Genomic DNA, 20,562 nt, shown 5'->3' with positions numbered 1-20,562 from the left:
TCAATTGAAAAACATGGCTGCTGTTACTAAAAATAGAACATAAGGGTCATTCAGAAGTTGTTTTACATATATCTCCAAAGCCATTAGGTTTAGCCAAATTCTTTCAATTTCTGAAATGATCCTTTTTAAAGGCCTACAAAAGTCTGTATTGGATCAAAGGTGTCTGATGACTCTTTGATAGAGTTATTGCCCTAGAAAGTTGAAAAATTCTGTGTTTTTACAGTTTTTCAGCCAATATCTTGAAAACTGTGATAGTAAGAAAGAACTTTCAGTTGCTGAAATTATCCTTATGATAAGGCAGACAAAATTTTTGCGGGGATCAAAGATATCGAATGTTAGAGTTATTACCCTTGAAAGGTGAAATGATGATTTTAGCAGTTTTCAGCCAATATCTTGAAAACTATAATAGATAGAAAGAAACTTTCTGTTGATGAAACGATCCTTATGATATCTGCTACCAAACCCTTGGTCTCACTAACCACTTCTAATGTTTCCATTACATTACATGTTAAAAAAGTAATTTTCAAAGTTTCACTGTGAATTCCCAGGACAAATGACATCTTAAAGTTGCATATTATTGTGAAGCTTGGAAAATTAGGCTTCCAAGATCATTATGCTAATGGTACGATGATTTAGAAATTCTTCACAAAATTTACTTGAATAAATAATACTGAAAATCCACATTTTTACCTTTTCTGCTAACTGACAGCATGGAGGCAAATTACTCACACATGTAAACAATATTCATACACTTTTGTAGTTAATTACATATATGATTTTAAAGTACACATTCTCAGCTTTATTTTGACTACTTTTAATCATAATACACATAAATAATACACTTACAATGCATATGTCTAGGTTCAGTGTGTTTTTGGTACTACATAGGGAGGGTGGCCATTTGACCCGGAAGTAGTTAGTGAGACCATTTTTCAGTCAGAATTGTTGGACAACTACTTGTTAGAGTTATTGCCCTTGATAGGCCAAAATTTAACAAGGTGAGCAACTGAGGCTCCTAGGAGCCTCTTGTTTATTTTAAGTCTGGACATTTTTATTTGAATTTAAAATTTTGAGCAATATAGTGCTCAAACAATTTGTGGTGTGTTTTTATAATGAATTGTAAGTCCTTATGCTTATGTGTGTCAAAAAGTAATATTGTGTCCACACTTGCCCCAACTGTTCTGGGTTCGACCACTGTGATCGTATCATGCTGTGCTTGGCAAATTTAATTGATTTTTAGGAGTGTTTAATTTTGTAATATTTTTCCACAGTAGCCAGAGGGGGGTTGTGATCATGCTAAAGTATTTTTAGCCTCCACATATTTGGTCCTGTCCCAAGACAACTATTTGGCTGTACCTGTGTATAATGTTGTTTTGGGGCGAGCTGCAGCCTGCCTAGTGGTGTTAGGGTTTCCATGTCATTCATTGTAGACTCATGGGTTGCCTTTTTCATCCCGGTGGGCTTGTTATCTCTCTGATATATATTAACCATATCCATTCTCATTTTTTTACGTCTGAGAATATTCTTAATTTCCATGGTAACTCTAATCAAGTCTTAGGAGTTCATGATGTCACTAACAATTCATAATATTCTCAGACTTAAATAAGCTTTCAAGCTATGTGGTGCCAAGGCCTGAAATCTCATTATTACTAAAACTAATTTAGAACAAGAAACAGATTTTTTTAAATTTTAGTGTAAATGTAAAACTATTAAGTTATGGATTTCATATTTTTGAAAAACAATTTAAGGTTTAAGACTGCTGAGTTAAAACCTCTCAAATTGGTAATTGGCTGGATGTTATTCCATGACAGAAACATACAAAATGAAAAAAATGAAAAAAAAAAAAACATTTGGAAAATTAAATTAAAATTAATGAATTCTGAATTCTATGTTTATCTTTTAATATATAGAAATTCCAACAGACATAATAGTAAATTCATCCAAGTCTGGCCATCCCAATGCTAAATCTTCTGACTCAACTGAATCTAAACTAAATGGTGATAAACAAACTCCTCCTGCTTTTGCCACAAGAAAAGTTGATTCTGTTGCTAAAACTAGAACAAGGAAACAGGAAAGCAATGTCTGCTCACTTCAGTAGAAGGTGATTCTTCATTGCATACCATATAATAGAGTAGTCTACTAATTGCTTTGTTTACAATGATGTACACAGCCAAAAATGTCTCAGTATCATATGATAATCATATGTTGTTACAGTCATATGATTATCATATATTGTTATAGTTATATGATAATCATAGGTTGCTACAGTCATACAGTTACATTCATATGATAATCATAGGTTGTTACAGTCATATGGTTACATTCATATGATAATCATAGGTTGTTACAGTCATACAGTTACATTCATATGATAATCATAGGTTGTTACAGTCATATGGTTACATTCATATGATAATCATAGGTTGTTACAGTCATACAGTTACATTCATATGATAATCATAGGTTGTTACAGTCATATCACACTTGTTTCATGTGTAAATGATATGTTGCTTTACATATAATTCTCATTTATGACACTTTTGGCCATGTACATGAGTGTACATTGAGTGATTTCTAACACTTAACACGTACCCAAAGACTATTGGTAAAGAGGACAAGTGCAGTAATTATTGAATTTTGTTGACAGACCGCTTTTACATGTAGCTATGTTGTTTAAATTGGTGCACTTTGGTGGTAGTCCAGATGGGAAATATCAATACTTTTTATTCATGAATTGATATTTTCACTAATGTCATTCCTAGATGATTTTGTCATTTGTTGATGTTTTATATATGTTTCTCTTTACATTTTAACATTTGAGAGAGCCGTAATCATTGCTCATTTTATTGAGACCTCAACATTTTAATTCAGGTTTTTTTTTTAATCTTCATTGGAATAATCTGTAAGATAAATTTTTATGATAATTTAAAAAAAATAATAACACCATACTGGAGAGCCTTTCATTTAGATTTTAAACTGATGTGACTTTATATGCATGGATTTTCAATCAAGAATCTATATTTGGTCATAACTGAAGAACTCTTTTTTCTTGTTATGAACCCAATTCTCTTCTTTTATTTATTTATGATCACTCTTTGCCATCATGCTTTATGATCACCTGTTTTTTCACTGATTTTATTTTTTTTTTTTGCCATTATATTTTTCAATGTAAATCTTCACAGTTCCATTGTATAATTGTCAATATAACAAAAATCATAACAATTGAGCTTTCTTGATCAGATTGAAGAGTAAACATGCCATGCTGTTTTATAATGTTAATTATTACTTCAGTATATAATGTTTATATGTTTTTTCTTTTCAGAAAAGACAACCAAGATTCCGTCAACTGAAAACTCTCGTCCAACATCTGCAACAAATAGTACAGGTTCAGAATCCATTACCAGTAACTCAAGTTCAGCAAGGTCACTAAGCAGGAAAAAATCACAACGAAAAACAACCAGTCAAGCATGCTCTATTCAGTGAACTATAGAAAACATCAATGATTTAGAGATTGTAGACATATTATTTTTTGTCATATTCTTAATTTACTAGCACTCTGTTCAGTAAATATATGAGACCTGTTTAATGTAAACAGACTGTATAAACTGGACAACTGTCTATGCAAATTACCTTAAAAAGTTCATTCATATCAATTTCAGTTGGGGGGGGGGGGGGTCAGTTTATATGCGGTACTTACTGGAACAGTTTTGGAAAGGGATTACTGGTAATAGTAGATAAATGATCATTACACAAACAATGTCTGTAGCTGTACAGTTCCTCTCTTTATAAGTCCACCACAAGTAATCTGCTGTACAATAGCAGATATTTTGTTTTTTGATACATTAATTTACCCATAGCTTTTATTTAATTTATTAAAGAGGTTTATTTTGAGACAGGTTAGATATAGGATGACCTTGTGATAGCTATATATAAACTAATATAAGCATTCTAAAAGAAATGAGAAAACTGTTAACTCATTTATTAGTACAGTCGAACCTTGTTAAGTCGAAGTCGAAGGGACCATGCAAAAAATGTTTGAGTTATCTGAGGTTTAAGTAATCCGAGGTCGAGGATAAACCGGAAATACTAGTGGTTTTGTCAATGATTGTTTCTGCATTTACATCATTTTTTGTGCTTGTGCATGTACATGTACTTCACTTTACACGGTACTTCATAATGTCTTGCGTTTCATATCGGAAGATATTTTTTTTTGTATGTTGTGAAATACTGAACAGCACCAAGTGTTTTAGTGAAATTTCCTTTTCATTTTTTCTACACCAAAAACATCATAGTTCATAACATGCTGCTTTGTTTGATTCACAATCAGGAGTATCGTCAAACCATGTGCTCTACATCATTACGATAAAATTTCAAATTCACTAGCGAAACGAATGTAGTCGTTGAAATACCCTTACTATCGTCTGTTCGATGTTTCATTTCAGATACCATTACAACTCATCTGTATTTTAAAAATTTTTTATCAAAATATCCGATATCACTGTTAGAGTAAATTCCAACGTGTTATTGTGTTATTCGTACAATTTGTTTCTTTTAACAACGCACAATTTTAAATTAATTAAATAAACAAATCAAACCAAAAAGAGTGTCAACAAATTAATTTTTAAAGCCACGCTAATTGTCGTTAAAACACACTTTGATCATGGTTTGTAATAAAGCAATCAGTTTTCTGTCTAATTAGTTGACTTCGAGACAGGGTTATTAACCTCGAAGTCCTATCAAGGGGACTGATTGATTACCTCGAGTTATCCGAGGTTTCGATTCATCCGAGGTAAAATTGTATTGGAGTAAGGGGAGTTTTGCTGGGACTTTGTAATCAGTTCAAGTTTTCCGAGTTCGACATTTCGAGGTTCAACTGTATGTTGATTTTTATATTAATTCAGCTGAACCAAAATGATATTGTGTAGTTAACAAGGGTAAACAATATTTTTTTGTACTAAAAAATAAATTTTCTTTTGTGAAAACCATGACATCAGTGTTGCATATACTAAGCCATTTCTTAGATGTTTGTTTAACTAACTGGAAGGACTGATATGTGATATTTTTAGTAGACTAGGTGAGGAAAGTAATAGAGTAACTCTAAATGTATCTTAGATGATAGAAAGGGTTCAAGCAATACAAAATAGACATTTTGTTTGTATTTGGAGAAATTCTATATAAGCTAGCTTACTTTTTAAGTAATGTATCAGGGAATTTTAATTGGATTCGATGAAGAACAGGATACCAGTATGTATTTGTTGATTAATGGGTTGTTTATTCATGAATTAGTAAAAAATAGATATTTATTTAGCTTGTAATGTTATATTTATATAAATGGGGGGTATATATTGATAAAGGTGTCTGTCTGTCCTTTCCGTCTATTACACATTGAGGTACCAATCTCCTATCCTTTACTCCTCCTGCACAACCTGACAGAATTTTATGAAACTTTCACAGAATCTTCATTATATATTCCCATTGTACACCTCCATTTTTAGATTTTGATCCAAAGCATTTGGGGGTTCCACATTGCACAACATGGACTTAGTAATTTATGAACATGGGGTACCTATTTCTTATCCGTTGCTCCTCTTACACCACCAAATGGAATTAAATGAAACTTTCACAGAATCTTCATTACATACTCCCATTTTAGATTTTGATCGAAATCGATATTACATGTTTTCAAATTTTGGAGTTAAAGTGTTGTGTTAGTGATAATTGCTCAGTTTTTTCTAGTTTCTATTGTTCTAGGTGGCATTTTGATATTTTTTTTTATTTCTACAACTATTTTTTGGTATTTAAAGTTTTTGTAATTCCATTTACATTTGTTATTGTTGATTATTTGTCTATATACTGTTTATATTTCTATGTTATAACTTATCTTTACATTGTCTATGTAACTATTCTTTCAATCAGTATACAATCAGTAACTCTATATACCTTTGGTTTGAGACAGATCATAATTTTTTGATATGTTGGACCCACAACAAAGTTTTGATTTGCAGAAAGAAAAATTTTTATTTCTTTATGTATAATGTGGTAAATGTATTTCAATGCATGTAAGACAATCTTAAACTTACCGGTTGATAGTTCTTAATTGTTGTTTGCTATGTTTCCTATAATGGTGTGTAGTAGTATCAATTTTTGTAGAAAAGATATACAGCATCATATTATTGTTCAATGCAAACAGATAAAATATTATGATAAGTGATTCAAAAAAAACCGTCTGCATATGCTTGAAAATACCATCTGTTTTTAAGTTGGTAGATAACTGTGTTCTATATAAAGTTTTTCTTTTTTGTGTAATTACTAGAAGTTATAAGTTATAAAAAAAAAATCTTACTAGGCTTAAATAGTTTAGGTAATTATGTAGAAGTTATCTCCCCCTAGTCAATGTAGCTCTTTTTATTGTAGGAAGCTACTATTTTATCTGTTGGGTTTTTTTTTGGTAACCAGCAATTATTGACAAAATGAGATTTTTTCTATTTGAGGCTTTTTCATTAAGATATGAGGTACCTGCAGGGAGAGATAATTTTTCACCAGGGGAGGCCACCCATAAATGTTCTATTGATGTTTTGTAGTAAGAGACCTGAACACCCACCTATATACATAGAAGAAAAGTGCCTTCCCCTCATGTTTTACTGGAATAGCCCTTACCATATACAATGTATCTTCATTTTGACAAACCATCCACATTTGTGATTGTGTTTTTGTATATTTTTTTTCAATACTAGGAAACCAAATGCTCTGTTTTCTTTATTGCATTTTAAATTATATTTTCCATGTATTTATTAGTTTTTTTTATACATAAGACTAAGTGTTCTCTCATTTGACTACAACTCTGTAACTAATTTATAGTTTCAGATGTTCCCATTCATGGCAGGAATTAATTATCTGTGATATTTATGTCTTTTGTGAATAATTGTTTTAACATGTATTTATTATAGACTTTAACATTGATCCAATGAAACATTTGTAGAAATTTTATTTTTTCCTGTGATCTTTCTTACCCGACTAGGTTTGAAGTTTTTATTCTACTGTAGTAAAACATATGGGTCCAGTTGTATCTAATGTACCCATATGTGATAAGTTTTCAGAGGTAATTAAAGGAAAGATGTAGCTAATCCAACTTTTCATGTTTTTACTGTATACATGTAGATAATTTAAATTCCCTAAATTTTAGTCAGTCCTGTAACCAGACTTGGGCAGTTCACATACTTAGAAAATACAAAATACAAAACAGATTTGCATAGACCTATAAAATCACTCATAACCAACACCAATTGTAAATAGAATTCCAAGAATTTGTAAACATTAAGGCTTCAATCAATAGCCTAGGTTTTACTTCTGTCCTTACAACAGTACATGTATGTCTTAGATATTTTCTTCATCTTTAACTCCAGAGCCTTGTATAAAGCTTAGCATGATGTGCTACTTCCATCTTGGTTATGGATTCTTCTTTCATTTACAAGACATCTGTCCGAATCCTGGTGGACTTGCATCTTGTACTGGGAAAGATTACAGATTTGGTTTGCAGCATAGGCATAATTGTACAACAATTTCATTTTCATCAATCAACTACTTCCTGTGTGTCGATCATACGAGTTATGTGCATCCTACTTCTAGTTGTGGATCAATGTAGAAATGAAATTTACATATCAAATTTTATTTCTTTATTATTGATAAGAAAGCAACAACTTGTATGAAGTAATCAATTTCTCAAATTATGGCTATAAAATCATTTAATAATTTGATTTGACAGTAAAATCAAATTAACTTGAGAACAAAACGTTTTTATTGGACTTCATCAAACAAGTAAGAGCTACAACAACAAAAAAAACAATTTCAAAATTTCTTGTTTACACAACAAAATCTGCAAAAATCTAGTATGGTTCAATTTTACGAAGAAAATACTCAAATTGTATGTGATATCGAAAAAGAAACAAATCCATATATTAATGTGTAAATTTGAAGAAAAAAAAAAAAAAAAAAACAATATTTTAATTCATTCATGCCAACAATGCTATTTTGCTCACTAATCCTATTCAGCACTGCTATGATATCTGTGATCTCAAGGATGACATTTCACTATGGGGTGGATTGAGTAGCGACAGGATAATGGACATGTCAGAAAAATGACTCTAGTATATTTTGCATGGTAAAATATCATTGAAGTTAAATTCATTTGACAAATTTGACAACATAAATACGACAAAAAGAAAACAAACTTTGGCAACGATGTGTAAAACAACATAAAAATAATTTAAGGCAATTCAAAGTTAATTTCTTCATTCTTAAGCCATTTTTCATGAAAACCAGTGATGGAGAAATGTAATTCTTACTTTTTATAGCAATATGAAAGTGATGCAGGTGGCTTTTAATACTGTTTACAGACAGAAGAAAGGATTTTTTTTTTATTTACAAAGCAATATGGGTAATGAGGAATGTTCATGAGATGTTTGGGGGCAGATAACCAAGAAATTTACCATATATCGTCCATCAGTAAGACGTGAGTGTTTGACTTCAATCTAATAAATAGTTTGTAAATTGATAATAACAGTGCACAGACTTGACATAAAAATAACACAGATGAGGGTTCAAGTTTTTTACTCATTTGAACCAAATTGGTATGTTAATGTTTTTTTATCACGTCAGTGCAGTTTATTGCCTTTTTGCTGCATAAGACATTTTTTTTTCATTTCAAAGCAAGAAGAACAGTCGTTTTGACTTCAAGCAGGCAACATCATGGCAACTTCATCTGTGCATTAAAAATAATATTCATTACACGCAGAACCTTAAAAATGCTCCAAAACTTCATTGACCTCAATTTTTTAATACACACACACACACTAAATATTTAATGAATGATGGAATTTATTTATGAAGCATAGTTTTAGATATTGGCATATAAAATACAATTTTTATAGTAAAATATGATTGGTCATATAAATACAAAATATTTAGTGAAGTAAAACAATATAATGCTACTAATATTATAAGCGCAATAACATAATGATATAAATGTGAAATCTTCTCCTATATCAAGAAAATATTATTCTGTCAATGAAAAAAATGAGTAATGGGCCTTTATTTAATATATTCTTCAGAAATATGGGGGATTGAAAATAAAGCTACTGTTGAAAAATTACACCTTCAATTTTGTAAACGCATATTGGGAGTAAGATCATCTACACCAAATTTTATGGTATATGGTAGATATTGGGCCCGTTTATCCAAAGATGGTTCACTGATATGAACAATTCATCTAGAGGGGAATATTACTCTAATTTTAAACATGAATTTCAATTGGCATCTTATCTTTTAAAACTAAAATCGGGGCAATGGGTACATACTTGTAAATTAAGGGTTTGTAATATTAAATTTCCTATCAAAACTGGTAGATGGAGGAATATACCAAGGGATGAAAGATTGTGTACAGTATGTGGATCTGGTCTTGGGGAAGAATATCATTATTTATTTGAATGTAATAACAATATAGTTTTAGATATCAGTAGAAAATTTATTCCGAGTTATTATAGTAGGTATCCTAATAGAGAAAATATATATGGTATATTAAAATATTGTAATGTAAAAGTATTGATAAATTTATCAATTTTCATTAAAAAAATCCAAAAGTTGTTAAATTGATTTATCATTTGTATGTTGATGTAATGATTCATTGTTTTTGTCATTGTACATGTATGTGATTGATATTGTGTAATATTTATATGTATATTTATATACATTTACTCCTGTTACACAATAATCTGCGGCTGAAGTTTCTTAATAATAAAAAAACAAATTTAATTAATGAAAAAGTATTTCCCATGTAGCTCATAAAATATCTCTGAGATATAATCCAATAGTATTTACTTTCATACTAGTTATCTTACACTATACACATTTTGTATATGATATTTTTAGTGTCAACACTGAAATTACTTCATAGAGGGGCTGTCTTTATTATTTTCATTTAGAATAAGATTAGTATATCTGAAGGTGTACACAAAATGTTTGGGTTTGAAGGATTGTTATTTTATATAAACGGCATTATGGTCTCTTCTTACACAAATATTACCTTGTTCCTTCAGAAATTATGAAGCTGAACAATGAGTACATTCAGCAAAACCTGGTTAAGAGAAGCAAGTTTTTCAGCAGTGATGAAACAAAATTTGGGTAGGAAGAACCTCGTGAGAAGGAAAGTGAAACAAGTCTACTGATTCATTTAAATTATCCTTTTCTGAATAAAAACAATTTTAATAGATTTACAGAATGAACAGAAAGCTCCATTGTTACAAAAACTGTAATAATCAATTGTACAAGTCATCATTTATAGCTTCATTCGGAAAGTACAGCGTCTTTTTTCTGTCTGTATCTGATACATCCTCCAGGGATCTATAGGTTGGTGTCTTGTCCTGTAGACTGCTGGGAAGACAGGAAATACTCCTTCGTGTTGATCGACGGACAGGAGTTATGACAACACAAGGGGATGTGGGTTTGGCATCACTGGCTGACTTCCTCCGTCTTAAAAAAAACATACTCACTTCTTAATTTTTTATCATTTACATAAATGACTGCTAATTGAAAACAATATTTTGCAACACTTCCATACAAATTACTTTAATATCTTCTGACATAAAACTGGTTTAGTATAGTGCTTTTAAAATCAAAATTTTTCCATTGCATACTTAAGCAAATTATTATACTCCAAATTATTAAGTACCATTCTGTGTGAGAATCAGGCAATGAGTGGCACATCATTTTTCTAAATTTGGTATTTGTTGCCTCAAACTATTCAATACATCCAGAAAAAAATCTAAAAGTTACTAAAATTTATCCTGAAGTATCTCTGACAATATCGTTTGACTATTTATATAGGAAAAATGTGCATGGAAATTAAACCACTATTTTTTCATAATATACTTTGACGAAATTTCACCAATCAATATTTTAAAATGGCAAACACTTTGATAGAAATTTCTGGAGGTTATGAGGTATTAACACTTGGACAATGCAATTTATTTTATTTTTTTTCATGAGCCACATCTTTACACATTTTGCCTGATTCTTAGAGAAGTAATTAGTATTAATGAGACCAGAGCCTAAAACCACAAGATCTTTAAATAATAACTGGCAATTGAGTTTGACCACATTTGATTTACTCAGTGATTTTGTTATTCTTTTTAAAAATGACCCTCTTGTTGGATTTGGGAAGAAAATTGACTTTAAGAGAATAGAAAAGACTGAGTAAACTAATATTTTGGGGAATTTTGCATGATTTTGAAATAATTTGGTAGGGGAAACAGAGGTAAATTCAGGGTAACAAAACCACAGATTATTTCACAAGGAAGTCTTTTATTTTGTGTTCTTATTAAAGTCAAATAAAAAAGTTAAACTTGAAACTATATACCAAAAAAAATAAAGTCACAAATATCATCAACATACTTTTTTGAGAATGGAGTGACTTGTCTGACAGTATACTTTATAGCACTGGACTCAAAGATATTTTCTGCCTGAACTTCATTTACACTTCTCCTTCTGGCTTTCTTCTCTCGTTCCTGACATACATCTTTCACAATTCCAGTCAGAGCTGTTGCCAACTCAAGTGATGGCTATAAGTAAATGTTAGATTAATTCAGTTATAAATTTTAAAAGCTAATGAAGGTTTAAGGATCTTCATCGTTAAAAAATTATGATAAGTTCATTTTTGCAAACTTTTTCTCATTTGTTATTATTCAAAAAATAATTTTGAAATGTAAGTCTAAATTGTGCAATCAGAGAAAATGTTAACAGAATTTTATAAGGTAAGATTTACCTACAAACTTGAAAACAATGAACTTATCATAATTTTTTGGTCACACCATTTAAAGTAATATAAGCAATCCTTTACATTTAAAAACACACAATAAACATAGGTCTATGCATTAAAAAGGCACAATGTGTGTTTAAAGTAATAAAATGAAGACAAAAAGGTCAGTAAAATGTACTTTAAAATACAATTTAACATAATACACAAATTCAAATGTACACTCATCTCTCTCTGTATACTGTTATGTGTGAGCAATTGGCAACTATGCTGAATGAATTATAAGTGTCATTATGTGTATGATATTGATTATTGAAGATTTATTTTTACATATAAGAAGTTGTTATTCATTAAGCATTATTATGCCTTAATGATTTGTCCCAAGTTGTTTAATTATAAGTTCAAGATTATTACAGGCAGATGTACATGTATACATTGTAATTATTATTACAGGCAGATGTACATGTATACATTGTAATGATTAAGATCTTGTTTTTGAATGATTGAGTTATGGATACACAGATCTTCAAAAAGTGGTTTGCAATTTTCATGTAATATTTCTTATTTTAAACAAGTTGTCATGTTTAATTTTACATGAGGAAGACCCTTAAACCTTCATCTTGCCTCCAAAAAAATCCTAAATCATAGTTTTTTTTTTTAATTCCTTACCAAATACCTTGGACAGTCTATGTAGACAACCTACCTGTGCTCCATTTACAACAGCTGTTTCATACACCTTTAAAACATCTTCCAAGTTTTCTGAAGATTTTAACACTTGAGCTTTACAGATGTAGAACTTGGCATAGGTTTTGGATAGTTTGATGTTCTTTTCAATTGAGTCTAACCATCTAAGAATGTCATCTCCTGGACAACCCTGTCAATGTAATTAAATCAAATGTAGTATCTTGCATGTTATTTAAGACATGTAAACCTGTCAAATGTTAAAGATGAATATCTTACCTTCAGAATATTTTCAAGAAGAGTCTTACAGTCACACATATTGTGCTGTTTGTCAGCTATTGAAATAATTAAAAAATGTAAATGTAACCTCCACTATCACAAATGTAGTAAAGTTATAGTATCATTTCTATAAAATTACTGTGACCACTTATAATTGGTCAATAGACATGTTTGGCATGTGGATATATACAGTACTTACAGCCTCATACAGAGTAGAACACTCTTCTAACATGGAGTCCAGTTCCTCCAGAGCAGCATCTCGGAACTGATCAGCCAAGTTGACCACCACACTGTCTTCTCTGTCCATAATGGATTTCTGAAATATAGATCTTTGTAAAGTTCATGAATTTTCAGGCTATATTGTGCCTTCTTTGTTGTTGATTTCTTATTTGAATATGAATACTTTGGATAGTTGTCATCACAGCTTATCTTCATTATAATTGACATACATGTACAGGGACCATCCTAGACCCAAAATTCAGGGAGACTTCACTTCTCCCTCAAAGAAAAATAAAGAGAAGTTTCAAATCTCAGGGAGACTTCTCAGTATGTGCAGGTTTCATTAGTTAAATTTAAATTTTGAATGATGTTATCATATAATGACATTCCTTTTTTGAACAACTTCATCTTTCTAAGACTATGCAAAAGACAAAAGGTATAAGATCATTAACTAATGTATTTGATATATTTTTTTTCAATAAAAAGACATTAAATAATTATAAAATTTCATATCTAGTCAATCTGATGTCTAAAAACTTATTGTTTACACATGCACCACAGTTTATTCTCATCAAGACATTCACTGAGCTATTGTTTAAATTGGTTTTCAACCTTGACTTGATTCGATTTTGGGTAGAGAATCCTCTTTCACATGTTTCACTATTCACTGGTAGAAGTGTGCAGCACTGAACAAGTTTTACAATATTTGGTATTATATCTTCATAAATTCATGCTAAGTTTTTCACAAATTTCACTAAGGGAGGAAGTTTGAAAAGAACCTGTAACAAGCCTTTTGTATTGTTTATATTCTGTAGGCACTTGTTCTTTGTCAATTACTTGGATGGCAAAATGATCAGCTAAAACAGTAACACTTTGGTTTCCAAATGTTACCAACTCTCCTTTTTTGTGAGCAGAAGTAATGTGAAGAGGCTGTAATATTTGCATTTTTTCTAACAAACCACTCTCTTGAAAACGATTTTTAAACTGTTCACGATGTTGTCTATATATTGTGGCATAATAGATCTGAGGAAATCTTCAGTGTGCAATGTTCATTTAATCCATGATAAATTTTAATTTTCAGTAAGTATTTATTTGTAAACTAAAACAAAGGATAATTAATTTATAGTTTATTATGTTTACTGTCACTTCAGGGTGACTTCCAATCAACTGATGTTACGCATTCAGATCCTTCGATGTTGACATGTGTACAGTAAGCAGTAACATTTTTAACAGTCATATATTAATACATTTATGGTATTAAGTGTAATACTTTATCAATTTAAGAGTCCAAATTTGATATCATAGTGACAGGTGTGTTGTGTATATATTCATTTTCATAAATGTCAGCGTAAATTCTAGAGAAGTTCCGATTGAGTATTCGATGGGAGATCAGATGAGTGTTAGAAGCAGGGCGGAAACGTGTAGTGACCTGCTGTGAATCGTCTCATTTCAGCTGTGAAAACACACAATGAAGTTGTATTTAAAGAATCACTGATGCTCTACTGGATATTATTTGTAGATTTTGAAATATAAAAGGGGGATGTTTCAGATTTTAAGGGCGACTAACTTCTCCTTTGTGGTAATATACAGTGAAGTTTGAAACAAAAAACCGACTATTTCGACTCAGTCGCCCACTACAATGGTCCTTGCATGTAGGACCAGATAGCAATAATACAGTACACCCAAAGAGTATAGATTTTCAAACTCCCATTTTGAAGTCACTTTTTCGGAGTGACTTTTGGAAATTCCCAAAAAATGCCATAAAAATCCTGGAGTTATCTTGGCATACTTCCCCCCAAAAGCAATGAAATACTCCCAGTTGGGAATTTTTTTATTGCCCTGATTATCCTTTGAAGTACTACACACATCCTGTCATACCTGTCAGGTGAACATGATTACAATACATAAGGTAATAAAATACTTGGAGTGAAACCTATATACTCCCAAAAAGGCAATAAAATACTCCCAGATGGGAGAAATCACTTGGAGGATTTTCGGAGTGGACTCTGCAAAACTCAGTGATCTACTGGACACTGAAATATAAGAAAGAGAATCCTCCCTCTCTGGGTGTATTGTACATGTATCAAATACATGGTACAGACCTGTTCTGTAAGTTCATCAATAGACAGAGAGCTCTTCATACAGGAATCAGTCTCAACGTCTGGTTCATTGCTGTCCTTTTCATGGAAACACATTAAGTGGCGGAACTTTGAAGGAGTCTTCCCTTTAGACTTCAGCCAATCATCTAACTTGTTCCTGCAACATAAGATCCATTTCTTAAAAATGTGTGGTCAATAACCTTCTATTTTAAACAAGAAATATTAAAATCCCATATATACATGTACAATGTAGAATCATGGTAAATTGTGAGGCTCATTAACATTGGTTGGAAATCAATTTGTTTATAAAAAGTTTTTGTCATAGCTGTTAACATATTTAAAACTGTGACACACGGTCTCAGGGGTTTCATTAATTTTTCTGACAGGAGGTACTTTACAGAAGGTAGGAGGTACCAAATATATTCGGCAAGGGGTCTGGGGCTGCTCCTGGTTGTTAGCCATTTTGAGATTTAAATTTTGACTTGAAAATATGGGATTAAGTCTGCAGTATTTGCTTCAGTTTTGTTTAACTGATTTAGTCTCAAAACCATGAAAACCAGGAGCTCCCCATGATTCCCACCAGATCCATTTCTAGACTGATGCTGGTAAACTTTGTTGACAAATACTATACCATTTTATACAATATTGGTATAAATGTCATATTTTGTTCTTCAGCTTTTATTTATTTGTTACAAAATTTGAAAAATAACACATGCAAATAAAAGCATAGAAACAAAACTAAATATTTATTAAATGAAATTCCATAACGTGGTGGTTCCTAGTGCTGATTATTTTCATAATAAAACTTTGTTGTTGTTTATTGCCTAATTATTACTGTGATATGTAGAGCAATTGCATGTGTTGCATTGTGAAATGTTCTTCTAAAAATCATAGTCTGATAAGAAATTTTTTGCTTCTGAAAAAGAACAAGGCTGGCAGTATTAGTCTGGTTGACTTTTAGACAGACAGAATTTTTTAAACATTACAATGTATTTATTTTCTATTATTATCTATAGCAGTGTTGAATCTCGGATCCAATATTTTTTTATATTCTTGTGAGACGTCCTTTTCAAACTTAGGGTTGCCAGAACATTTTTACCAAAACTCCCCCTCCTCGCCAAATTGAATGGTCGTCCCTTAAATCTTATTCTGTAAAAGTTCGTTTCACATGTTGACTCATTGTCAACACTAAAAATTCCTGCACTCGTCTGCGCAAATCACGACAAATATCAGGAAAATGACGGGTATGGGGCAATTCCAAATATGAACAGCATATTTTTGACACATTTTCATAGAATCTTCACCTATGTTTAGCTTTTTGTTCTGCACAAAATAATCGGTGATTGCTAAGTCACCACATGTTTTCTATAAATTGACACTACTTTAAATTGTCGTAGGTTAAAGCGCTTTACCAATTAGATTCCGACGCGGACCTCGATGAAGACACCAATTATATAAACAATAATAAACACTAAAGATCGCGATTTTGGAGACATACCCGTAGCCTACAGACGGAACGATGTTAGATATCTATTTACTAGAGTTTTCCTCATGATTTTTTTGCTTTTATTTTTTTTCTGCCGGTACCAGACGCTACCGTAGCCGGGTAAAAGTACCGGTACCAGCTCTTAATGAAAGCACTGGGGTCTGAAAGAAAGCATTCTAAACATGAATATTTTGTACCTAAGGAAAGAACTTCAAAAGAGTGCAAGATTTGTGACCAGATTAGACATAAAAATTTATATGAACAAAAATTTTCAGGTTTTCTAGTTAACAGAGATGTGAAATTTCTAGATATTGAGACTTGACTCACTATTACATGAAAATAGTTTGCTGTAAGAGAGAAGTTAACTTTTTTTTTTTACAAGTTTACAAAGGAACTTTAAAAATACCATAATCATAATAGAAATAGAAACCAAAACAAGAACTGTTTACCTTGCTGAAGAATTTAATTGATTTTACTAAACAGATGAAGTTTTACCTCATAGCAATTTGGGCTGGCTGTCCACTTGGTCTTGGTTTCTTAACAGTGGACTGTTTTGGAGTTGTTTGTCTTTTCATGTTCCCATGATTACTGACTTGTCCCTTTCCCATACTGACTGGTGTAGGTAATCTGTCAGATGTCTGAACAGGTCGTTTAGAAGTTTTCCTGTATTTGTTATCAGAACAATTGTGGTCTTGCACATCAGGACTGATAAACCGTACAGAACGACCATGATCTGGAGTTTTTCCAAGCTGAATATTTCCTTCTACATCAAAGCTAGCAAAGCACGACTTTCTCTTCAGAATACTGGTCGGTTTAGTTCTTTCCCTCTTATTATGTTTTTGTGTATCTGAATAGCGTCTTTTCTTTGAAACTCCTGTTTTTTCTTTGAATTGTAAAGATGTTGAGCAAGTATGTCTATTTCTATTTGCACTTTCACTAGAGAAACTCTTTTGTGGGTTGGTTGGATTATATGATGAAAAACTCTTTCGAGTATTGGTTTGGCTATTTTTAGAGATGACTACACTTCCAGTTGACTTTCTACTATTTACCACAGGTTTATTTTGTGAAGGTTTTGATAAAAAAGGTCTAGATTTTTCTAATTTAAATGGCTTTTCTGTGTGTCCAAGTGATTTCCTAGCATTACAGTTTGAAAAACTTTTCCTTGGCTCAGGGTTCGGACCAGCCTTATTGCTAACTGGAAATGTCTTCTTCAGCAGTTCAAAGTTTGGAACTCTTTTCACTGAAGTAACTTTTGCCTTGTGTGGAAAGGAGGATACAGTTTTTGTTGAATTTACAATTGGCTTTTCATTTTCTTTGCTCTTTTCCTTGCATGTCTTTGCTTTTACTACATTAGTGGTCCTAATATGAAAGGCTGATTTCTGTACAGCATTTTTTGGCTTCAATACTGGCTTTGGTTCAAAGGTATGTTTCCTACAATGAAAAGAAGTTTACTACAGTTAGAATATACTTTGATTTTTCTAATTGATAATAACTTAATGTCAGAAATACCAATGGAGTGCTACATGTACATGTAAGTATCGAAGGTGGTAAACAGTGATACATTTATGTTAGACAAAGTACATGTACAGAATGCGAACTTAACCAGATGTTTAAAAACCTCAATATTATATACTGCTATTCTTATTATTTTTTTGGTTTCTACTTGCACACTGAGTATTCAAATGAAAAAGTCAGGATGTTAAAGAAACTAGCCAGTAGCAAGAATATATTTAGAAACAAATTTGGGCTAGTGAAATGATGCATTCTATTTTTGTATAGTTTTCCCATTGATAAAGTATATCCAGGCTATTTCTTGAAAAACTTCAAAGGACTTTTTTTTACACAAATGGTTTTAGTTAAATGAAACATATTCTTGTTTGTGGTACATGTAAATAAATCCATGTGAGTGAGTTTACGAGAGCATAAAAACAATTAATGTACTACCCATTGTCTTTCCTTAATTTTTCTTTTTCTTCTCTGTACTTTTGAAACTTCAGCAAATACAGTTCTAAAATATATAAATGTATTGAATTTCCAAACTGGATTTTTTTTTTAAAAATCACACAATGTTGGTTTAGAACTACAATGTAAAACAATAAATCCATTGCACATACATGTACATGTGCAAGTAGTTCATGGATACATTGTATTATTTACATGTATATCTTGTTTGTTGTTAAGTTAACTGAAGTTCCTAACAAATGGATAATATCTTTTAAACTTAAATCACAGACCTGGAAATATACATGTACATGTATATATGTAAGGTGAACAGATTTAAGGGAACAAATGGTTTAACCAAACAAGAACTTCTCCTTGTATTAGCAACCAGTACAAATGTGAAGTCAAGGGTAAAAATACATGTGCAGGTATACTGGTTTAACCCCATTCCAGAGGTTAAGCCTTCAATAAAATCAAAAACAAGTGATGGACTCGTTTTGTTTCTATACACATAGTCTGGATATCCATCTATTAAATTTAAATCTATTAAAGTACATGTAAATTATCATGATTATAAATGGTGATGTAACAAATGAAATAAGGTCACTGGTTGCCTTTATTGCTTTAACCAGGTTCCGGTACAAAGGTAAAATAACATTTCTTGGTCATGCGTGTTTATAGATTATAACATGGCATTTTTCATATCATACACATTATCACCCCTAGTTCATGATATTAGCCTAAGGGCCCAAAAGCTAAAAAAATGATATTGACCATAGGCTGACAATGGGTATGATAACAAAGAGCCCATGGTCAATATCATGTTAGTTAGGAATGCCTCATACAGATTTTTATGTATGTGGCAAATGATAAATCAATTCTGTTTGTATTATTGTAGGTTGAAAGTCAATATTAAGGATTTAATTTGGATAGCATATAATTTAAAGGGTGAGCAAAGTGTGTGATTGCAATGGCTGACAAAAAAAATTTGTAAAAAGAAAGTTACACAATGTATAGTACATTGAGCTGATTTACATACATTATACTACATTTGTATGCCTCTTATAGTAAACATCTCTTGACCTAACCTTGATGACATACATGTTCATGTATGATCTGGACATATTTTCGCCTATTCTTTATTGCAAAATATTGGAATTTCTGGTTGCACTGGGATGAGGTAAACATCAGAGGAAAAAGCAATCAATAATACTGTTTACTGATTTGACCACTAAGAACACTGATTGACTGAATCTCAAAAAGGATACATATTTTTGAAAACACAAGATACTTCACAATATTTATAGCTAAATTCTATTGGACTTAAATATCACATTTAATTTAATAGTATACGACAAAGTGTACGTACACTACACGTCTATAGTATACAGTAAAGTTGTTCCCCATCGGTAACGCTTCGACTGTACGAGTAAACAGTTTTACCATGCTTTTAAGTATGATGCTTAATTAGCTACCTGATTTTCTTTTCGCCTCTGTAGACATCTTAAAAAGAATCAAACTATCTTAAAAACATACTATTACACATTTTTTTAATGTTTTGAGTGGTGGCGCAAAACCCAACGATTGGTTGAAAAACAGAAGTGTACACTAACTTTCTGTACAATTCGGAAGGGGGTTGTATCAAATATCCGGATACGTATTTTCAAAGCTAAGAGCAAAACACAATTTTTTGTTCACATTGCCGGCGACAAATTATATCTTCTTTTTTTTTAATCTAGAAACAAACTTTTAATTAAAAAAAAAGATTCCATACCCCCTAAAATCAAATGGTTGCTGCCTATAATAGTATTCATACTTAAAGATTTTAAGGCTCGAACGTAGATCCGGCATTTAAAAAAATGTGAGCATATTTCGCCAATATGAACAAAGTAGTCATGTTTTGATTTGTTCCGCGATGTTCATTTGTTCTACTTCTAGTTGAAAAAAGTAGCTTTTTCCTCTAGGCAGACAAATCAAATTAAATCAAGGGGTTAAATATATGTTGCTATTTGTAAATCCTTGATTAAATGGAAGGCGCTCGTATGAACAAA

The 20,562-nt window shown here is 31.3% G+C and overlaps 2 protein-coding genes across 3 annotated transcripts in view; one reads left to right on the top strand and one right to left on the bottom strand.

Annotated features, from left to right (window-relative positions):
• LOC148604162 (uncharacterized) overlaps positions 1-6,260 on the top strand; it is a 109,978-nt gene extending 103,718 nt beyond the window's left edge. For both annotated transcript variants that reach the window (XM_088547862.1, XM_088547863.1), the window contains one exon: positions 3,323-6,260. In XM_088547862.1, the coding sequence (XP_088403988.1) occupies positions 3,323-3,483 (161 nt within the window). In that variant the 3' untranslated portion in view covers positions 3,484-6,260. The remainder of the gene's footprint in view (positions 1-3,322) is intronic.
• LOC148604161 (uncharacterized) lies at positions 5,921-20,137 on the bottom strand. Its single transcript, XM_088547878.1, has 8 exons — positions 19,987-20,137; positions 18,515-18,578; positions 17,066-18,001; positions 15,088-15,241; positions 12,966-13,082; positions 12,510-12,680; positions 11,446-11,612; positions 5,921-10,524 (listed from the first exon to the last, which is right to left on the bottom strand). The coding sequence occupies exons 1-8, from the start codon at positions 20,012-20,014 to the stop codon at positions 10,311-10,313; spliced, it is 1,851 nt and encodes a 616-aa protein (XP_088404004.1). The 5' UTR covers positions 20,015-20,137; the 3' UTR covers positions 5,921-10,310.
• Positions 20,138-20,562: the final 425 nt, after the last annotated feature.

The sequence above is a fragment of the Perna viridis genome, chromosome 10 (assembly GCF_037379345.1).
Source record: "Perna viridis isolate PV_CMFRI_1.1 ecotype Kerala chromosome 10, ASM3737934v1, whole genome shotgun sequence".
NCBI classification, from domain to species: domain Eukaryota; kingdom Metazoa; phylum Mollusca; class Bivalvia; order Mytilida; family Mytilidae; genus Perna; species Perna viridis.
Note: the sequence above shows the minus strand (reverse complement) of the source record. Positions and strands in the feature narration are given on the sequence as shown.